The sequence below is a fragment of the Trichosurus vulpecula genome, chromosome 5 (genome assembly GCF_011100635.1).
Source record: "Trichosurus vulpecula isolate mTriVul1 chromosome 5, mTriVul1.pri, whole genome shotgun sequence".
Classification (NCBI taxonomy): Eukaryota; Metazoa; Chordata; class Mammalia; order Diprotodontia; family Phalangeridae; genus Trichosurus; species Trichosurus vulpecula.
The window spans coordinates 237137661-237159422 of record NC_050577.1 but is presented as its reverse complement, the minus strand read 5'-3'; the positions used below and the strand labels follow the sequence as shown (position 1 = coordinate 237159422).

The following is a 21762-nucleotide window of genomic DNA, read 5'->3' as shown; positions in this document are numbered from 1 at the left end:
CAACAGCATATCCCCTCAAGCTTGGAACAAAGTACTCTATACTCTACAAGCAGTCATACCCTCATGAAAAACTCAAGGGTCAAGTAGTTGGCTGGGTACATGGCCAGGCAGCAAAAACAGACTCAGATTCAGACGCAGACTTTGGAATCTTTCTTTGGTGACAAAGAAGATCTAAACATACAGCCAGAAGAAGTCAACAAATTCAAAGAGTCTACATCAAAAGCCTCCAAGAAAAACATGAACTGGTCTCAGGTCATGGAAGAGCTCAAAAAGGATTTGGAAAAACAAATTAGAGAAGTAGAGGAAAAATTGGGAAGAGAAATGAGAAGGATGCGAGAAAACCATGAAAAACAAGTCAATGATTTGCTAAAGGAGACCCAAAAAAATACTGAAGAAAACAACACCTTAAGAAACAGACTAACTCAAATGGCAAAAGAGCTCCAAAAAGCCAATGAGGAGAAGAATGCCTTGAAAGGCAGAATTAGCCAAATGGAAAAGGAGGTCCAAAAGACCACTGAAGAAAATACTACCTTAAAAATTAGATTGGAGCAAGTGGAAGCTACTGACTTTATGAGAAATCAAGATATCATAAAACAGAACCAAAGGAATGAAAAAGTGGAAGACAATGTGAAATATCTCATTGGAAAAACCACTGACCTGGAAAACAGATCCATGAGAGAGAATTTAAAAATTATTGGACTACCTGAAAGCCATGATCAAAAGAACAGCTAGATATCATCTTTCAAGAAATTATCAAGGAGGACTGCTCTGATATTCTAGAACCAGAAGGTAAAATAGAAATTGAAAGAATCCACCGATCGCCTCCTGAACAAGATCCCAAAAAGAAAACTCCTAGGAATATTGTCGCCAAATTCCAGTTTCCAGGTCAAGGAGAAAATACTGCAAGGAGCCAGAAAGAATCAATTTGAGTATTGTGGAAACACAATCAAAATAACACAAGATCTACCAGCTTCTACATTAAGGGATCGAAGGGCTTGGACTATGATATTCCAGAGGTCAATGGAGCTAGGATTAAAACCAAGAATCACCTACCCAGCAAAACTGAGTATCATGCTCCAAGGCAAAGTATGGACTTTCAATAAAACAGAGGACTTCCAAGCTTTCTCAGTTGAAAGACCAGAGCTGAACAGAAAATTTGCCTTCCAAACACAAGAATCAAGAAAAGCATGAAAAGGTAAACAAGAAAGAGAAATCATAAGGGACTTACTAAAGTTGAACTGTTTTGTTTACATTCCTACATGGAAAGATGATGTGTATGATTCATGAGACCTCAGTATTAGAGTAGCTAAAGGGAATATACACACATACATATATACGTATATAGACAGAGAGCACAGGGTGAATTGAATATGAAGGGATGATACCTAAAAAAATAAAATCAAATTAAGGGATGAGAGGAACATATTGAGAGAGGGAGAAATGGAGAGAAAGAATGAGGTAAATTATCTTGCACAAAAGTGACAAGAAAAATCAGTTCTGTTGGGAGGGAAGGGGGGCAGGTGAGGAGGAATGAGTGAATCTTGCTCTCATAGGATTTGACCTGAGGAAGGAATAACATACACACCCAATTGGGTATCTCACCCCACAGGAAGGAAGGAGGAAGGAGATAAAAAAGGGCGGACAATAGAAGGGAGGGCAGATAGAGGGAGGAGGTAATCAAAAGCAAACATTTTTGAAAAGGGACAGGGTCAAGGAAGAAAATTGGATAAAGGGGGATAGGATAGGAAGGAGCAAAATATAGTTACTCTTTCACAATATGAATATTATGGAAGGGTTTTGTATAATGATACACATGTGGCCTATGTTGAATTGTTTGCCTTCTTAGGGAGGGTGGGTGGGAAGGGAAGATGGGAAAGAATTTGGAACTCAAAGTTTTAAAAGAAGATGTTAAAAAAAAAGTTTTTGCATGCAACTAGGAAATAAGATATACAGGAATGGGGCATAAACATCTATCTTGACCTACAAGAAAGTAAGGGAAAAGGGGATGGGGGGGAGTGGGGTGACAGAAGGAAAGGCTGACAAGAGAACTGGGCAATCAGAATATACGCCATCTTGGAGTGGGGGGGGAATACAATAATATGCAATATTATTTTCTTTTACATCATCATATATATGTGAGAAACATATTTTGTAGATAAACAGTGACAAACACATCAAAGCTTCCATTAGTAAAGCTGGAAAAACTTGATTATTTAGGAGGTGCCAATTCATGACAAGTGTCACTCAAGAATGTGGTTTTTAGGGAACCACCCCAAACTCATATGGCAGAGAAATATTTGTTCACTGAGAACAAATCAAAATAAATCTGGATCACTTTCTCTCCCAAAAGTAGCCCAGTTAAAAATTGATAATGAAGTTCCCTATCAATTCAGGAGTACATATAGGCAAGTGAATCAAGAACTGAAAAGATAAAATAGGTAGCACTACAGTTCTCAGAAACAATTTAAGTAGAAATATATAAAGTAGTTAATGTTAATATACAAAGTTACCAGCGAGGTACCTTCTGCTTTGTAGGGAAAAAGTGCTTCACACCACTTGAGAGATGCTGAGACTAAAATATTACAGATATGGACATTTAAGAAAACTCTCTATTCAGGAGAGTTAGCCCCATGGTCAAGGTATACCAAAGAGTACAACCAAAGACCGTATTTTATACAGAGATAGCTCTGAAACCTCAGGTGGGTCTTTAAAACAACAATGTATAAATCTCAGATTGAAATGAAGAATACAGAACTAGCTTACTCTGCTATATCAAGATATCCACAGGAAGCAGCCGCATGTAGTGGTATCCAGCCCTCGTTATCAGGTTGATTAATATTTGCTCCATTTTCCACCAGAAATTTCACCATATCAACATTATCATCAATGCATGCCTGAAAATGAAACAGAAAGCATTATTAAAATTCTGTTTCAGATGTTAAAATACGATGGTTTCAGATACTACACCCAATTCCAGAAATGTTAACCTCCAATCACTATTTTTTTTAGTCTTGCCTCCCCACTCTAGCTTCACTTACCTCCATTTGTAGTCATTACTCTATGATCAAATAACCGAGTGGCTACCATCTTAGAATCCTGCCTCCCACTATCTTGCACCATTCTTTACCCTTAACACTGGGTAACCACAATAATCTAATTTAATTGGTGTTATTCCTGGCTGATGATGGGGATATGACCTACTATATTAAGTAATGAAGTCATATTGATTCCAACCACTATAATTTACAGTGCCCAAAACTTTATTTGAGCCCTCATTAAGCAATCCTTTCCTTATTCTCCACAGTAATAGTTCCGAATCTTGTTCTCTATGCACAGGTCCCCAAACGCAGTCTCCATCCCCAACACTCTCCTACTTCACTGAGGATACTAGAACCATACAGTTAGAGCTCCCTCAGGTTCCCTTCTCAAAACATCCATATCTTCACCCATTATCTTCTCCAAACTCAGAGGAGAAAAATCTCATACTCTCTTCCAGGGCTGCAACCTGTCTCACTCTTTGATCATGCAATTTCCATCCTCCTTACTACTGCCGAAGTAATCTTCTTAATGCTCAGAGGGAATTTCCCTGATCAAAAGCGTTCAGTTAATGATTGATATTATAGGTATATATGTGCCTCACTCCATATTAGTCTTTAAATTTCTTGAACTTTTTCTTGGTTTTGTTTTTATATGCCCAATCTGAAGATGCTGTTGCTCTTCAATCTTTTTTCAGTCATGTCTGACTCATGACCCCATTTGGGTTTTCTTGGCAAAGATACTGGAGTGGTTTTCCATTTCTTTCTCCAGCTCACTTTACAGATAAGGAACTGAGGCAAACAGGGTTCAGTGACTTGCTTAGGGTCACACAGCTAGTAAGTGTCTGAGGTCAAATTTGAACTCAGGAAGATGAGTCTTCCTAACTCCAGGACTGGTGCTCTATCTATTGTGCCACCTAGCTGCCCCTTCATATATAGCAGACATGTAAACAACACTGAATTGAATTTCCCACTCAAATTCAATATTCTACTTCTATTAATTAGGAAAGTGACTCCTTAGTGACAGAATGAGAGAGGGATTAGAGCTAAGATAGTAAGTAGGAAGCCAAACTAACAAAGGGACTATTATAGTAGTCTAGACCGTATCTGATAGGTTTGCAACTCCGTTTCTAAAATCTAAAATCTAATTCAATATCTTATATCAATCCCTGTTAAATCTGATCTGGTTCTAGATTATTTTGGTTTTGAAATATTAGTTATTCTTCCTAACCTTGTGTTATTTTAAAATCTGATAACTGTGTTTTTGTATCTTCATTTCTAAGAGAACCTAGTACATATCACTGGAGGCCTCCTTGATTCTTTTCTAATAATCATTCTTTTGGTTTGGATGCTGAACTAATTGTTATGTCATTATGAGAGCTGTCTGAGGGCACTGAAAAGTGACACACCCAGGATCACTTGCCTATTATACAACTCTGTGTATTGACATGATTTGGCAGCAGCTCATAGCAAAAATTCCTGGGGCTTCCATTTAACCAAATGAGTCAGTGTAGCATGGTTGCTAAAAAGTTGCATTAGCCTGCATTAACAGAAGTAGAATATTCCAGTTATAGGAAATAAGTCTTATTGTGCTCCATAATGTTCAAACCATGTATAAAGTATATTGCTACATAGCAGCTGCCATTTTTCAAGGAGCAATCTTAACAAACTAGAAGTGATCAGGAGGATAAGCGATCTTGAAGTTTTATGACCTAAGAAACAAACAAAAGAATTTTAGTTGTTTGGCTTGGGGAAAAGAACTCCTCAGGTTTTGAAGACCATTATTATGTTCTTTCTGACACCTGGGGTGTACAAGGCAGGACTGATTTGTTCTGAAGTACTCCAAAGAGAAAAACTTGGAACAGTAGGATAAACACTACAAGATGACAAATTTCTGGTCAAAAGAAAGAAGAACTTCCCAAATAATAAGAGAAGCTTACAAATGGAAAAGGCTGTCTAATTAGTTAGCTAGCAGTCAACTGAAAAGTATTCGAGGTTAGATGACCATCTATTACAGAAATTATCAGAGGCAAGCTCCTTTGGGATCCTATAGGTTTTGATCTTAGGTTTATGTTACCAGCTTGTCAAAATACACTAACTACTTTTCTAAGAATTCTACTATCTCTTCAGCATAAGTTCTGCTCCTAGGGTCTTCTCCTAAGGCCACCTGAATATTCTGTATGCTGTTCTATTTCCTTCCTCTTTCAAAAATCTTAAACCTTTATTGCTAAGATTAGTTTGGCCCTCCTCATAGGACTTACAATAATAATGTAATTTCACATTTATATGATGTGTTACAGTTTGCAAAGTATTTTCCTCATTACAAATATTGCTATTTTACAGAAAAGGAAACTCTGACCTTACTAATAAAACTGTATGCTAAAAAAATAAAATGAGTATGGCAAAGTCATAACCCAATGGCTAAATGTAATTCCTTCAAGGTTTTAAGTAAGTGTGAAAAGAAAAACCAAATTACCATCATAAACTGTATTGTTTCTGTGATTAGTAACATCATGATCTTTGAAAGACCAAAAATGTTACAACATATAGACAGAAGATGGTGCTCTAAACAAATAGAAATAAATGAGGCAACCATCAAAGTTTCAGAGGAAATATATTGCCATTTCTACACAACACTAATAAATTCTAGCTCCTATCCTTATTTAGCCAGCTTAAGAAATAAAGACCAACTTTAGTTTTCTGTGCAGTGTCATCTGTCCTGAATTCCTTCGTCATTCCTAGGTATAATCCCAGAGTCAGTAGGAAAAATTGATTTCTGTGATTATGAAACCCTCCTATATCAAGAATGGGTAAGTATACACAAGGTGGACCAGCAGCCCTCTCACCACAGTGGGGCTGCCATAAATCTGGATCCTAAGGCCAGTCTCTGGGGCTCCAGGTTATTGAAGCAGGCTGCCACTGCTGTTACTCTCACTTTTTTCCCACTGCTTCATACCTCCCTGTCGGCCACTCCCATAAGGCTATGGTACACAAGAGATGCCTGAAAGGGCTCAGGAGGTGAGAGGAGAGAAATCAAACAAGCATTTCCCCCCTTTTGGTCACTCTGTTTTCCAAGGCTCAGCTCCATGATAGAAATAAAAACTTAAATTTCAAAAGGACATTGTTCTAGTTGATAGTCCTTAAATTCCAGTGGACCCTGTATAGCAAAGAACTACACTACAGGAACAGGGATGAGCTGGAAAAATGCATTTTTTAGCTAACAAGATGAGGCTGAAAAGGTTGTTTTGTATTTTTAGAGTGAAGGTTTAATTATAAGGAGCTTTTTGAAAAGTATCTATTACTTAAGCAAATTAGCTGCTAATTTCTTTTATTGTTTTAGTTTCCTTCAATTTATAAGAATGACTTTCACTGAGTATTCAATAAATACTCACTTTGAAAATTGTATAAAATTCCCTGAGTGAACACCCTAAAGAAATGTACAGCGTGTGCAAAAAGTCTGAAACCAAGGACACAGACATTTCCTACTCCTTAGAAACTGGCTGTCCAGTGAAACCACAATAGACACCCACCTTTCACTGCTTTGAGTGAAGGATATTTTTATGTTGGATGTAAAAATAAAAGTCAATTTGCTTTAAGGTTTGCAAAACACTTTTGCTATAACAATTCTGTGAAAGAGACAATGCAAGTAATATATAATTCCTAAGAAACTGAACATCACAGAGGCATCATGTTTACAATGGAAAGACTATTAGCTTTGAAGTCAGCGGGGCTGAATTCCAATCCTGTTTCTGATTTTGGATGAGTCATGTAACCTAAGAGTCAGTTTCCTTATTTGTAAAATGAGGAGGGCACAGTTAAATGGCCTTTAAGTGATTCCATGATTCTGTGACGTGACTTGCACGGGATCATACCCGTGTATAGGGGCCAATCCTCATGTTTCCTGATCTAAGACCAGTGTTCTTCTATCACACTAAGCGAGAGGCAGGAAGAGCCAGACTAGAGAAAGGAACTTTGGAAGGCTTAGTTTTATTGCTTCAACCCACAAATCTAGGAAGATTTCCTGGGAAACACTGAGACGAGAGGTAAATGGAACCAGAGAAAATAAAGTGTTGGGCAGGGAAGACACATCTAAATAGTGCCAGCATGCTTTTCTTTTGCCCCCTCAGGGCACTTAAAGTTTAAGGGGTAGAAACAGAGATAAAAAACAAATGTTCACACTTCAAAGATACAAAAATCTATAATTTTGTCATTGTGGTACCTTCTTTATCGATAAAAAGGCAGATTACGTCTTCTAACTTAGAAAACAGTCTTTGAGAATTACGGCCAAAGCTTAATGAGAAGAGCAGCTGACAAGATGATTAGCCTCTCCCAACTTAGCCAGGCTGGTCAGACAATAGACATGTTCATCACCAGACCCAGAAGAGGGAGAAATCTTTCCAATCTGATAGGACCTTCAAGATCTTGTGTTACCTCCATCAACTAGCTTTCAAAATTAAAAAAAAAATTCTCATCACCACAATGATACAAGTCTTTAATGGAGGAAAACACAGGGGGTTATATAACATGACAAAAGACAAATGACACTCATTATGGGAAATATCCTGGGACAGGCAATAATAAATTGACAATTGTTCGGGAGACAGGAAGTTGAAAGGAACAGCTATCATCTTGGCTGAAAAAACAAGAATCCAAAAGATGTCAATAGACTAGAATAATAGGCTAAGGAGATAAAATTTAATAGAAATAATTTTTAAATCTCGTGTTTTTATACTATTACCATTTCTAATGTATTCTTCCCTTCGCTACTCTTCAGAGCTCCATCCCATAAAGTGAAATGGGTAGTTCCACAAAACAAATTCATCCACCACATCCGATAGCAAATACAACATTCTATAATCACCTTGTAAAGAGACACAGCAGGTCCATTTCCTCCACTTCTTTATAGGGTTAAGACCATTCATCATCATGATCTGAAAATTGGGGATATTAATAGCACCTACCTTACAGGGTGGTTCGGAGGATCTATTGAGTTTGTAATGTAAATTAAGTGTAAAGTGTTTTGGCAAACCTTAAAGTGCCACATAAATTCTAGCCATTATTATTATTATTAGTAGTAGTAGTAGTAGTATTGAGTAGTTCTGGTAATGATCCAATTTACAAAGGCAGAATATAGGAAATTATCTTCATAGCATCAATCCAAAGAAAAATCACATACACCTAAAAGGTAACACCAAGAGTTTGCATCTCAAGAATGTAGCATAAAAAGTCAAAAAGATTTTGCAACTGACAGAAGAGAATGAGGACAAAAAGGCTAGAGGAAGATAGCCCTGCCTTCCTGACTTAGCTTCTATTACAGTCTAGCTTCACTGCATGCCAAAGACAACACTGGGGGCATTTTGACAATTTGGTCTCTATTTGGGGAACACAAAATTCTAATCAAGGCTATAACAGCTGTTAAAAGGAATTTCCAAACTTTATGTCAGATGTCTAGGATCACAGATTTTAAATCAGCTTGAGACAAATCAATTAAAAGAATAAACTACTATCTTAGATTAGCTGCCAGGCTCACTGTGGTATTTCACAGCCCTTGGCAATACAACAACAAAAAGATGTAGTTTTTCCTGTTGAAGGGAAGTTTTCTAGCATTTTGCCTCAGCAGATTCAGATAAATAACAGAAGATAACCCAGAAGAGACTAGCCAGCTTCAGCAACAGATGATTGCAGAAAGCAGTTTGGTGACCACAAAACAAACAAAGATACCTCAATGGAGTAGGTGTCACTTATGCAGAGGCTTTGCAACACTGGGGGTGTGAAATGCTACAGAGAGGCATACACCCTTGACCATATATATCTCTATGCGTACACTACCCAAACAGGTCCATGACAATTACCTCTCCATGCGTGTTCCCTAGTCATATGTTTGCTTTCTTCATTGCTGCTACAGTGACCTAAGAGAGAGTAGACCCTATATGTACATGAGCTAGTGGGACAAAGAGATCTTTTCCTATCGCTTTCTTGGCTATAACATTCGATTACATGTAAATGTAAATGTGTCCTGTTTGTAAACTCTTAAATCTTTGACTCAGAGTATTTCAAACTTAAGATAACTTTTTTAGGAATCCAGAGCGTTAAGAAGGAGCAGCTTAAGTACTACAAGGTCTAGTTACATATCCTTATTTCTGATAACCAGAAAATGAACTTGATGAACAGCTAGCCTCCTCTTTATTTTTCAGGTAACCAGATCATTACGTTATTCAGGGGAAAGCAGAAGATACTACTTAGAAATAACAGGAATCACATGAAGATGTATTTGGTGCCTCTGACTGAAAGGAGTGATCTGAAGCCTAGTCTTCAGAAAGTACAGTATTGTGAAAAGAACAATGCAGTTGGAATAAGAACACCGAGCTCTGTTAATTTTTATTACCTGTGTGATCTTAGACATCATTTAACCGCTGAGCCTCAGTTTCCTCACCCATAAAATGAGGGTATTGGACAAAAGTGGTCTCTATGGTTCCTTCCAGTTCTAAATTCCAGGCCCACTCCCCATTATATTTCATCATTAGCTCTAATCACTCAGAAATCTTGCCTTTCTGCAGCTCCTACGCTACAGATCCTAGAGTTCATAGGATCAAAGTATCACAGATTTGGAGCTGGAAGTGCTTCCCCCTAGAACCAAACAGAAAAGGTTCAATTTCTCATCCATAATACAGTCCTCCATATACTTAAAGGCCCTAATATGTCTCCTCCCCCATTTTGTCTTCTCTTTTCCTGGTGAAATAGTCTCAGTTCCTACAATCAATCCTCATATGGGCTCGATGACCCTTGCCAACTTAGTTATACTCCCTTAGATACCCTCCAACTTGTTAAGATTCTTCCTGAAATGTAGCATCCAGAAATGGACAAAATACTCCAGATATGATAGGACCAGAACAGAGCATGGTAGGATTGTCTCCTCCTTTGTTCTGGGCCTACACCTTTCTCATTCTATCCTGAGATTGTGGTAGGATTTTTTTTAGCTTCAAGTCATACTACTGAATCACACTGACCTTTAAAAAAAACCACAGATTTTTTTATTCCAAATAAACTGTCTACGCACACCTCCCCCCACCCATCCTACATTTGGGAAGCTTGTTTTTGTTTTTAACCCAAGTGTAAGTCTTTATTTTTTCTTCATCTCTATTAAATTTTGCTTTATCCATTTTGGCCCAGTATTTTTAGCTGTCAAGGTAATTATAAATCTCATTTGTCACCTGTCATTTTAGCCATCCTTTTCAGCTTCATGTCATTTGCAAACATGAATGCCATTTATGCCTCTGTACAAGTCACTGATAAAAATGTTAGACAACATAGTCAAAGATAATTCTTTGGAGCATCCCACCATGTGGCTCCCTCTAAGTTGGCACCAAGCCAATAATTAACCTTCTTTAGTGGCAGTAATAGAACCAGTTTCAAATTAAATCTTTCCATCTTATCCACAAGGATAACTTGCTACACTTTGTCAATAGTTTGCTGAAATCAGGTAACCTCTTATCTAAAGCATTCCTCTTATCTCTAGGTCTAATAACTATAAAAAAGGAAATGAGGTCAGTCTGGCATGACCTGCTCTACATGAAGTCATGCTATATCTCACTGACTACCACATCCCTTTCTAAATATTTACAAACTATGCCTTTAATATATCCTGCAATTAAGACTTTTTTAAAAAAAGATATTCTGTACAACTACAGGATTAGGGGGGAAATGTTGTCTAAATACACAAATGGAGGGCAGGGAGAAAATCGAGGAATCTTAAAGCATCAACAGGAGTCAGCAATATGACATGACATCTAAAAAGGCTAATGTCATCTCCTACTAGGTCAGCTGGGTGGTTCAGTGAATAGAAGGCCAGGACTGGAGACAGGAAGATTGGCCTCCCTGAGTTCAAAACTAGCCTCAGACACTTTCGGACACTTATTAGCTGTGTAACCCTGGGCAAGTCACCTAACCCTGTCTGCCTCTGTTTCCTGATCTGTAAGATGAGCTGGAGAAAAAAATGGCAGGTCAGTCCAGTATCTTTGCCAAGAGAATTTGAAATGGGATCATGAAGAGTCAGACACGACTGAAAAATGACTGAACATCTCATACGACACAAAAAACACACTTTCTAGAAAAAGATGGGTGAGAATTGTGGCTTCTAGTCTTCCGTACAACTTCTAAATCTGTTCTAATTACACTACATTCTGGATGTTACACTCCAGGGTAGAAATTTTAGGATGGGCATCAACAAACTAGAAAATGGAGAGTAACCGGAAGAGTAACAGTTAAGAATAAGACAGAGACCATGTTTTATTAGCATTGGTTGAAGGAACTGGAGAAGAGAAGATTTGGGAGACTTTTCAGCATTTAAAAATATCAGGTTAGCTATCAAATAGAAAAGTGGATCCAACTGTTTTGCTTGCTTCTAGAGGCCAGAGTAATCTAAAAGGGTCACCTAAAAAATTCAAGAGGTTGCAACCAACTTATGTCATTCGACTCTCATGATTTTATATTGTCTCACAAGATTTCCTGAATTTTTAAAAGTCGCAGCCCTAGAAATATGCTTGGCTTAGGTATCCTTTATTTGAAACAATATAGAAGAAATATAGTTGTTTTATAGAAAACCAGAATTTGTAACACAGACTTAGTTAAAAGACAATGATAGCCCAGTTCCCTTTCCTCCATTGATGGTATAGAATCCTCATTCTGTCCCTATCCAACACAGGCCTTCATAATAGGGGGGTGTGAGACCAGGATGCTGAGGACAGAAAAATAGTATTTCCAAAGCCATTGAATACAGTTTGAAAAATAAATTCTGTTAATGATAGATTATTTTTGTTTTTAACAAGTGTGCTTTCACTTCACACTGACAGTAGAAATGATATTTAAATGTGAATGACCCCATCAGAAAACATACATTGAGCCTGTTAGTGGCATTAATTGTTTATAGAACAATCCTTTTGCACATTCTTAAAGTATACACAAGAAACTGGCAAGACATACCCATAAAAATATTGTTGCTAAGAGAATCAAAAGCTTACACATGCAGCACATTAAGAGACACATGACTAGCTGACTTAAAATATTTGACCAAATTTGGTTACTTTATTGTGCCATATATGGAGAGAAACAGAACAGCTTAAATATACTTGCAGGGTCTTATCTAAGATTGTTTGTTTTAAGTTTCTCGTGAATCTGTACTCGAGTGATTATGTGTAAGAAGTCGTATGAAAACACAGTTGCAGTTTACTTCCAGGTATAGATGAGTTTAACATTGCTTTGCCAACTACAGCACTGAAACTAATCTAAGAAACCGGCTTCATCAAACAGATAAGAAACAACTGTTCTACTTTAAAACTTGTTACTTTCTCAGCAAATTATTTCAAGGTCGTTCACAATACTTCCTTTTTAGCTTTTGTTTTATTTTGAGGATAAAAATCAGAAGAATGGCATGAAATTGAAGACAAGAAAATAAAAGGAAACAGCCATCATACAAAATCAACCACAATTCACTTAACTATTTCACAGCTTTGAACTAGGAATTTAGAGAAAGAAACAAGTTCAAACACTGGAAAAACTCAACTTTAAAGGAAATAAATGTTTTATCATTACAAAACAAGTGAAGTAACTAGAGCTGTGTATTCTGAAAGCCAATACTGTTTTCTTCTTTATATTAGGCCAAACATACAAAAATCACTTCAGATGTTAAGCCTACATTTCTATGACTCTAAATAACATGGGTTACCAATAATGCTACTCAAACTTTTTGGAGAGCTGGACAGACTATAATCCTCACATTTCCATCATGAATCATATCTATTAAAATTATTTGGCTCTACACTTTCCACTATCCATTTTCTCTCTTTAATATGAAAATAAAAAAACTAAATAAAAGATAGGAAAAAAACCCTACTTTTTCTATCAAAAATTCATCTTCCTAACCTTCCTTCCATTAACTTCTCCTTCCAACACATTAACAAAAAAACCTCTAGTGAAGATTACTGGAAGTATTAAAATACAAGTACAGTGGAGATGACCAGAAAACATGGTGACAGAAAAAGTGAGATGGAGAGAAATACTCCTTTTAACATTCCTTTTGCTATATATACATTATGAGCTAGGAGCAGAGTCCTAGAAGAGTATGCTGTATTACGAGGAGAAAAACTGGTCAAATTCAATTCAATAAGCATTTATTAAATGCCTATGTGTCGGGCACAGTATTGGTGCTGGCAATTACTTAGAGTAAGGGGAGAATTTACAGGTTCTAATTAACAATAATTGTTGGCACAGCACCTGGCATATAGCAAGTATTTAATAAACCGTTGATTTGACTTGATCATAGAATATTTATAGTAGAGGGCAAAACTAATGCAACTTTCAAAGACAAAAAGTACATCAACTACAAATCAGCATATCAAACAGCACCCAGGCAAGGAAGGCAACATATTCAATAATCTCTGTAGTGACAATCCCAGCATCTTTTAACCTCCTGCAGGTAGCAGAAATAGAATGTGACTCACAGGTATAAGGAATACAATAGCCGCCTTCCTAACCCTCTAAAGAAAGAAGCAACCTGACGGCCTATAAAACCCAAGTGACCTCATCAGAACAAGACCAGTGGCAAGAGTCCAAAGCCCCTTTTCACTGGGAGTCTGAATATCAACTAACTACCAATATCCTCTTAGCCATGAATCAGTACCAGTCCTGAACTTTGACCTCTATCCCAGGCTTCTTTCCTGGCTCTTGCCCTCAATGTCTGGTCCTGTTGACATATATAAGAACCCTCTAAAAAAAAACCCTCCACATTCCCTACGTTGGGCACCTAACAACCCCAGCTGACTCCCTATATATGCCACCCCCACTGACCATCTCTGCAATGCCTATCTCCCCCCTCAATAAAGTGTGAGGGCTATACTTTCAGTCAATGCCTTCTCATACTACATTTTAGGTTTGTCCTGGGATGGATCCCAGACCTGCCAATTCAGTCCTTAGAGACATTGACTGTCCTCTAAAACAATGACTAAGGATTCAGCAGCCCTGGTTAATTTACAAGACTGACAAGAAATACAGAAAGCAAGAGCTGAATCATGAAAACACATACCAGAAAAGCAGAGTACCACCTCGACCCTCCAATCCTATGTTCCTCTGGTTTTCCCCATGAACATAAATGGCAAACAAGGTAGATTAAGGCCTTTCTGAGTACAGAACTTTGGTATTCAGCATCTCCCAAAGTCTGCATTTAAGACAACAAGTCTTAGCATTTAGAGCTGGTAAACTCTGGAGTTACCTAGTAGCAATCCTCAATTTAGGAATTAAAAAAAAAAAGAAGTGACTGATCTAAAAATATACAAAAAATAAAACAAGATCTCATGATTAATTCCAGTACTTTTCTCACTACATCACACTTAAATGGTATCATGGTATATATGCAACCTGTTTCCACCACAATCTGTGACACTGGGCAAAGCGATTATTTTTAGGCCTCAATTTATTTACTTTCAAGTACAGATAACCTGAATGCTGCTTTGTCCACTGCAGCACTTAAGCTAATTTAAGAAACTGGTTCAATCATATAAGAAACTTATTGAAAAAGGATTTATTTCCTCTGGTGATGGTCTGCACCTTTGTGACAAAGACAGTTTACTTTAAATCACATTAAACTTATTAAAAGGGCCCAGGTACCTTTTTGCTTGGGGCGGGGGGGGGGGGGGGGGGGGGGGGGGGCGGCGGTGTCAGGAAGAGGGGAGACAGGGCCGTCCTGGAGAGGGGGATGGGGACAGGGAGGGGAGTGGGGGATGGCAACAGGGAAAGGAAAGAGGAAAGAGCTCCTCCTAGAAACTTCACTGAGAAGGGTGCCCAGGCAGCCATCTCTTCCCACTTTGCTACAGTTCTTTCCATCACACTCCCTTCCCAGGTACCTTATTCCGCGACCTTTTTGCTTTTCAGCTTCTTTTTTATGGGTTGTCTTCTCCACTAGAACATAAGCTCCTTGAAGGCAGGGACAGTTTTTTCTATTTTGTATTTGCATCCCCAGGGCTTAGCACAGTGCCTGGAATACAGCAGGCATGCAATAAATGTTAAAGACTTACCAATTGTCATGAATATAATGATCAACCACCATTCCAGAGAATGATGAAACATGCTACCCACTTAGCAACAGAGAGGACTGGGACTCAAAACATAGAAGGAGATATACATTTTTGGACTTGGCCAATGTGGGAATTTGTTTTGCTTGACTATATTTGCCATAGGAGTCTTATTTTATTGTTTTACCTGGGGGGAGTTGGGGGGGGGTATAACATGGAGAGAGGAAAAAAAAGCTTATTAACTTTAAAAAAGCAAATGTTTTTAAAGAGAAAACAAAACATTTTTAACAAATAAGCACATTCAGGGAAAACAAATCCACATAGTGGCTATGTCCAAAAATTGTATTTGTCTGTGGACCTTGACTCTATTACCCATCAAGAGGTGAATAACACTATCATTGGTCTTCTAGAATCACAGTTGGTCTTCACATTGATCAGAGTTCTTAGGCAATTCAAAGTTGTTTTCTTTTATATGTTTCTCCTGGTTTTGCTTACTTGACTCTGTGTCAATTCATACTACCCAGGATTCTCTGAAAGTCTCTTCATTTCCTATGGTGCTCTGACATTCCATTATGTTAACATACCACAATTTGTCCCCCCATGTCCGAACTGATTAGTAGTCCCCTAATGCCCAGTTGTTAAGTTTTCTTTTTTTAATCCCCACCCCAAATCAGGAAGTCTGTTTTGTTTGCAACTTTCCTCTCATTAAAACTGGAATACTCTCATTTCTAGGCATGATTTTGGAGGAATATCTGTATCTATTATAATTCTTTGTCTTCTTGTGTTTACTTATCTGGCCTAATTACTAAATTGAGGTTTTGTGCTAGGGCCAAGCTTTGCTGCCTGTTGTGCTTTGGGGTGGAGGTGGTCAGCCCTTGCATGGATCTTAAATTGGGATAACTGGAACCTACCTCCTAGGGTTAGCACTCCTCCTCTCCCAACCTCTGAGCTTCAGAGTGGTGGATCTTTGAGACCTTTTGTGACTGCTCGGGAAAAGAATACTGCAGACATCAAAGCCCACAGACCTGGCTGTGCTGCTCTGAGGCTTCCAAACCTACAATGGTTGCTACTACTCCCAGCAGCTTCCAAAGTCCTCAATGTGGATTTCCTACCCCCTGAGGCTTCTTAGGAGGTCCTGCTGCTCTTGCTGCCTCCAGATACAGTCTTGGAGACTACAAGTGTCCCTGGACCATCTCTGTTAATGCTGGGAAGTTGCTAGCTTGTTTGCCTAAGTACAGGTACTGGTTTTTCATGGCAGCCCTCTTTCCTATGGTCCACAAGCTTCTGACTTAGTTTTTACGGAGTCCTAGGGTGGAGAAGTCACTTACTCTAGTTTCTCATTATTTGGGCTGGCGTGATATTTAGGTTTTGGTTGGAGTAGGTATATGAAATCTAAGCTGTCTCTCTCCCTTCAGGCATCTATCTTGATAAAACAGAAGCATGAGCTATTATAATTATAAACATTCTGTGCCAGATAGTATCCAAATAGTTTATTACTTTAAATACTAGAAGGACCTCACTTTAATATTCTCCCAGTGATATGTAGATGACTATTTTAAAGATTTTATTATGTTAAGTACCAGTATTTTTGTTAATATTAAAAAATTATTTCAAAATTCTGAATCTTAACAACCACTCTTCCCACCTCACTTAAACTTCAATAAGTTGTTTCAATCCAGATGTTTAAAGATTAGACATAAATATATGAATGGGGCTTAAAATTCAACTGACCATAAGTTTGTGCTGTCTACCAAATACTAACTTATCTCTGAAACTCTGGATCTTAAAACTATCATTTAAAATCCTAGGAATGGTAAATGAACATAAATTCAGGTCTTCTTAACTTAGGTTCTATGAATCCCAAATGAGTCCATGGCTAGATTTCAGGAGGTCTGTGAATTGGTGTGAGGATACGTATGCATGTGTATGATATATGATATGAGATGAGATACATACGTGTATATATCTATATATCTTTATTTTCATGAAACTATGTAGCATTTCCTTCAGTTATGAATGTGGACAATACACATCATGCTGAGAGTAGGCTTCTGCCACACCGTCCAAGGGGTTCAGGACACAAAACAGCTTAAGAACTCCAGATCTATTTCAACCCTCATTTTATACACACGCAATCTGGGGCCTCATTATGTTTAAGTTATTTTCCTAATGACCCAAACCAATTAGAGGTAGAGTGGGAACTGGAGGGCCAATGTACTTTCTAGAAAACTGTCTTTTTTCAACTGGGAGGAAATAAAAAAAGAATGAGTCACATCTATTTATTCATATTGGAGTTAATTTCTACTTTAAGACATTTTCAATTCTCATGTAAACAACAGAGGATATATTTTTATATCTGAATATTCCACATCCCCCAACTGTGAAAAACTTATACAAAGACTGAGTAAATGTCATTCAAGAAACCATAACTATCTATAAAAACAGTAGTAGCAGCTATCATTTATATGGTGCTTTAAGGTTTACGAAGTGCTTTACAAATATTACCTCATCTTATCTTAACTCCACTGATACTATTTTCTATCTCCCATTTAACAGATGAACAAATTTAATGCACACAGGGGTCGAGTGACTTACAGTCACATAAGCTAGGAAGTATCTGCAGCAGCATTTGAACTCATGTCTTCCTCACTCCAATCTCAATACTCTATGTACTGGACACTTATCTTCCTATTTATTACATTATGTCTAAACTCCTTTACCTGGCTTCCAAAGCCCTCTAGCATCCTCCTCCTCATTTTACTAAATAAATGCTATTTTCTCCTTCCCATTTCCCACTCCCCCACAGTCCCTTTGGAAAGAACATTTAAGCCACTTTTGACACCAGTCCTTTCTTGAGTCTATCATATGCAGGCCTACTAGCAGGAATGTTATGGCTGACTAGCTAGGGTATTAGTGAATCTCCAATTTGCTCATTGGTAAAATGATGTTTAAGGGCACATCTAACTCCAAATTGTCAATATATTTAAAGATTTCCATGTCTTGGATCATAAGTTCTCTGACCATAATAACTTGTCTTCTCATCTTTATTTATTAAAATCCTTTAGCAAACATGACTTTCATTGTATTACCATCTTGCAAAGCCTGAAACAGAACCTACATAAATCTGTGGAGCTTTCTTCAACTACATCACACCGAAGAAGCCCTTCTGAATAATATTATGTGCTTTGCCAATGATGAGCTGTGTAACCTGAAGTGATTTAACATCTATAGTTCAAGTTCTTCATTTATAAAATTAAAGAGTTGGACTACATGATATAAAGGGGCTTTTAGCTCAAATTCTGATCTAATATCACACTGTTAATACTATTTCATCACTATTAGTTTATATTAGTCCTTCTTTCCCCACCTAGACTGCAAGCTTCCTGAGTGCAATGAACTGAGTGCAATGCTCATTCACATCTTGTACTTCTTTATCTGCCACATCATACCGTAGGCAAACATTTTTGTGACTGGCTACCCTGAATCCAAAAATAATCATTACTCTCTACATACTGAAACAAATCTCTGCTTTATTTAGTGGAGGCAGAAAGATGAGCCTTGAGATCAAGAATTCCAACACACATTCTGTTTCATGCTCTAGAGAGCAAAAGGTAAACAACAGGTCTTTGGATGCTCCCCTCAGGTCAACAAGTTATCCTGTTGAGATTGCAAGGCCCACCACGGAGAAACAAGTCATCCTAATTTCCTCCCAGACTAACTGCAATTTAGAAGATAAGTTAGTATTCCTCAGTGTAAAAAAGCTTGATTTACACAGTTCCTCAGAATCCTTACCTCTGGATTCCAAATTCCTAGAACTATGTGTTCTTTTGCTTTCTGACAGCGTGTTATATGAAACATGTTTCTTTGAAATTGTTTTTCTATCTCAAATATTTTGTATTGCCAGAATTCAGCGTCATGGTTATTTTCATGTAGCACCTCAAGATTTACAAAATGCAGGATTCCAAGATGGCAGAGCAGCAGGAAGAAGCAGAAAGCTTCTCCCTCTTCCCCAACCTTGCTTCCAACTCCTTCAAACATCTAGAAAATGCACCAGATCAAATTCTGATTGGGAAATACATTCAAAAGTCACAGTGAGTCGTTTTTTCAGCCCAAGTCAGCAGAGTAGGTCAGAAAAGTGTGTGGACACTAAGCAAGGGCACTCAAATCCAAGCAGAAGTTATATACTAGGGTAAGGGGAGGTCCTAGACCCGTACAGATGCCAACTGGCAGCTTTGTCTCTCACCACACAGTTCCAAGTCACAGATTCAAGGAGAATGGAGGAGGTACCTATGCTTAAAGGTGGCAGTGCAGGAGAAAAAGTGGTATTAGTCACCAGGCTGTATATTGAAAGAAGAGCAAATTCAGAAGCAAGCAAAGGCATGGCATAGACCACAAGAGTGGACAAGAGTCTCAGTTTCAAAATCTAGCCCAGGCTGGAAGGAGATAAGCTGAGTAGGAATAGCAGAAACCAAGAGGGAGCCTACAATTTGGTCATTCTGAACCAACAGAGATTTTCCAGCTGGTTGATACAGACCAAATACAGCAGCGTTCTGTTTTTGCTCAGTCCCAAACTCAACTTGCAGAGCTCAGACCAGAGGGGCAGCAGTCACTTTGCCCTGGATCAGATCACTCTAGAAGCACAGGACTGCAGATCCTCAACCTGTCTCTGAGATTATAGAATAAGGCAAAACTCATTCCTTCAGGAATGCAGCAATAGAACAAGACTAGACTTTCCCTCCAGAAGTATACAAAGCTAAACTCTTAACATCAATTCTCAAGTCAGAAAGTAGACTGGAAGACTTAGCAAATAAATCTTTCTCCCAATAAAAAGCTACCAGGGTGACAACGGCATTCAAGATAAACCAAGAGAAAAAAAAGGCTCCAAAACATCAACAAGCAAAGCCTCAAAGAAAAAGTTTGGGCAAAAATTCAACTGGAATTCCTAGAAGAGATAAGGACGAGAGTGTTTAAGATTTTTTAAAAAATTTTTTTTTAATAAAATGAGAGCACTAGAAGACAAAAACTGGAAAAGAAATGAGAGCTATGGAAGAAGAAATTGAAAAGAGAATTAACAGCTTGTTAGAAGAGATATAAAACCTTGCCCAAGCAATAAACTTTTTGAAAATTAGAATAGACCAAAAGGAAGCCAGTGAGTGACTCCATTAGACAACAAGGATTATTAAAATTAAAAACAGAAAAGGTAAAAGAAATGTAAAGTATCTCATTGCAAAAACAACTGACTTGGAAAACATTCAGGAGAAAAATAATTTAAGAATAGATACTTCCAGGAACATTATATCCAAAATTGGGAGCTTCTAGATTAAAGAAAAATATTGTACAAGCAATCAAAATGAAAGAGCCATAGTCAAGATCTTACACAATTTAGCAGCTACCTGTTCAACAATGTTGGCAATTATTGGGTAAAAAGATAGATAATGTAATTATGAAATCCAATGATGATTAAAAGCTAGATTTACCTGATACACTGGAATCAAGATACCCCGCCACCCCCAAAAAAGGTCCTAAATGATGTAATAATGGCTCTTCCTCCTCTCTTTGCAGGAAGACTTTCCTGTCTGGAGAGTCTCCCCACACTTTAACCTATTAAAATTCTGCCCATAAACTTGGGATGGAAGCTTGAAATGCTGATGACAAATTATTAAGAAATAAGGACTCTGCAGAAGATTTTAAAGAGAAAGACAGACTGAACAAATGGTCTTTTTTAGGTTTCACTTATAGTTAGTACTGCTGTCTGAACCTGGTCAAAAGAACTAGATGCAACTTAATCTACCAGGTAGTGACCAGAATTGCTTTTGAAACTGATACGATTCTCTAGGTTGCAGCCTTGTTGAATCCTCCCATCTAGATCAAACCAGTGATGCTAAAGATTACCACAGAAGCTCAGCAGCTTTGTAGGGATTTTGCTGGCACTTCTCTACTGATCTTTAAGAAAAGTTCTTTTTGCTACACATTGTTATTCTCAGTTCAAACCCAGGCCCTCCACAAGCAAAAATGGGAGCAATTTTGTTCTGAATATGTTATGGAATAGTCACTGTTAAAAACTGAAATTGTAAGTGCTAGATCTTCCTTAACGGTAATTTAATTCTTCAAAAACAAAGAGAGAGCAATGACAGTTGTCAAGGTAAAAAAAAAATGATGGGAACCTAAGGAGGAAGTAAATTCTCCATCAAAGAGTTAAAAGTAGATAAGGAAGTGAAAAGCTGGAAATAATGACATTCACTCCATTTACTCATACACTGTGGGAGAGACTTTACCCTCCGTCCACTTGCACCTTAAACCAATCTTTCATCTCCTTCAGAAGACTGCTCCTTCAATCATCATCCTTTTCTCTAATCTTCATTTTCTCCCTTTTCATTGATTTCTCTGCTGCCTAGAAATAAACAAGTCTTCCTAATCTTAAAAAAGCAAAACCAAAACCCTTCAGTTGATACAACCACTCCCCCCCCCCCCCGCCCCCACACCCCAAGCTACCACATGGGGTCAGACAAGTGCCTAGCAGCCTGTGTACCACTTCCTCTTCTTCCAATACTCAATCTTTGCTGTCTGGCTTCAGGTCTCAGTGTTCAAATGAAGCATTTTCTTTTCAAAGCCATATCAACAATCTTCTTAAAAAATTAATTTCATGGAAATCTTTTGTTTTTACA

At 37.9% G+C, this 21762-nt stretch overlaps 1 protein-coding gene across 3 annotated transcripts in view; it reads right to left on the bottom strand.

The window, feature by feature from the left end:
• The window catches only part of PPP1R12A (protein phosphatase 1 regulatory subunit 12A), a 174026-nt gene that overhangs the window by 115148 nt on the left and 37116 nt on the right, over positions 1-21762 (bottom strand). For all 3 annotated transcript variants that reach the window (XM_036759127.1, XM_036759128.1, XM_036759126.1), the window contains exon 2: positions 2764-2894. In XM_036759127.1, the coding sequence (XP_036615022.1) occupies positions 2764-2894 (131 nt within the window). The remainder of the gene's footprint in view (positions 1-2763; positions 2895-21762) is intronic.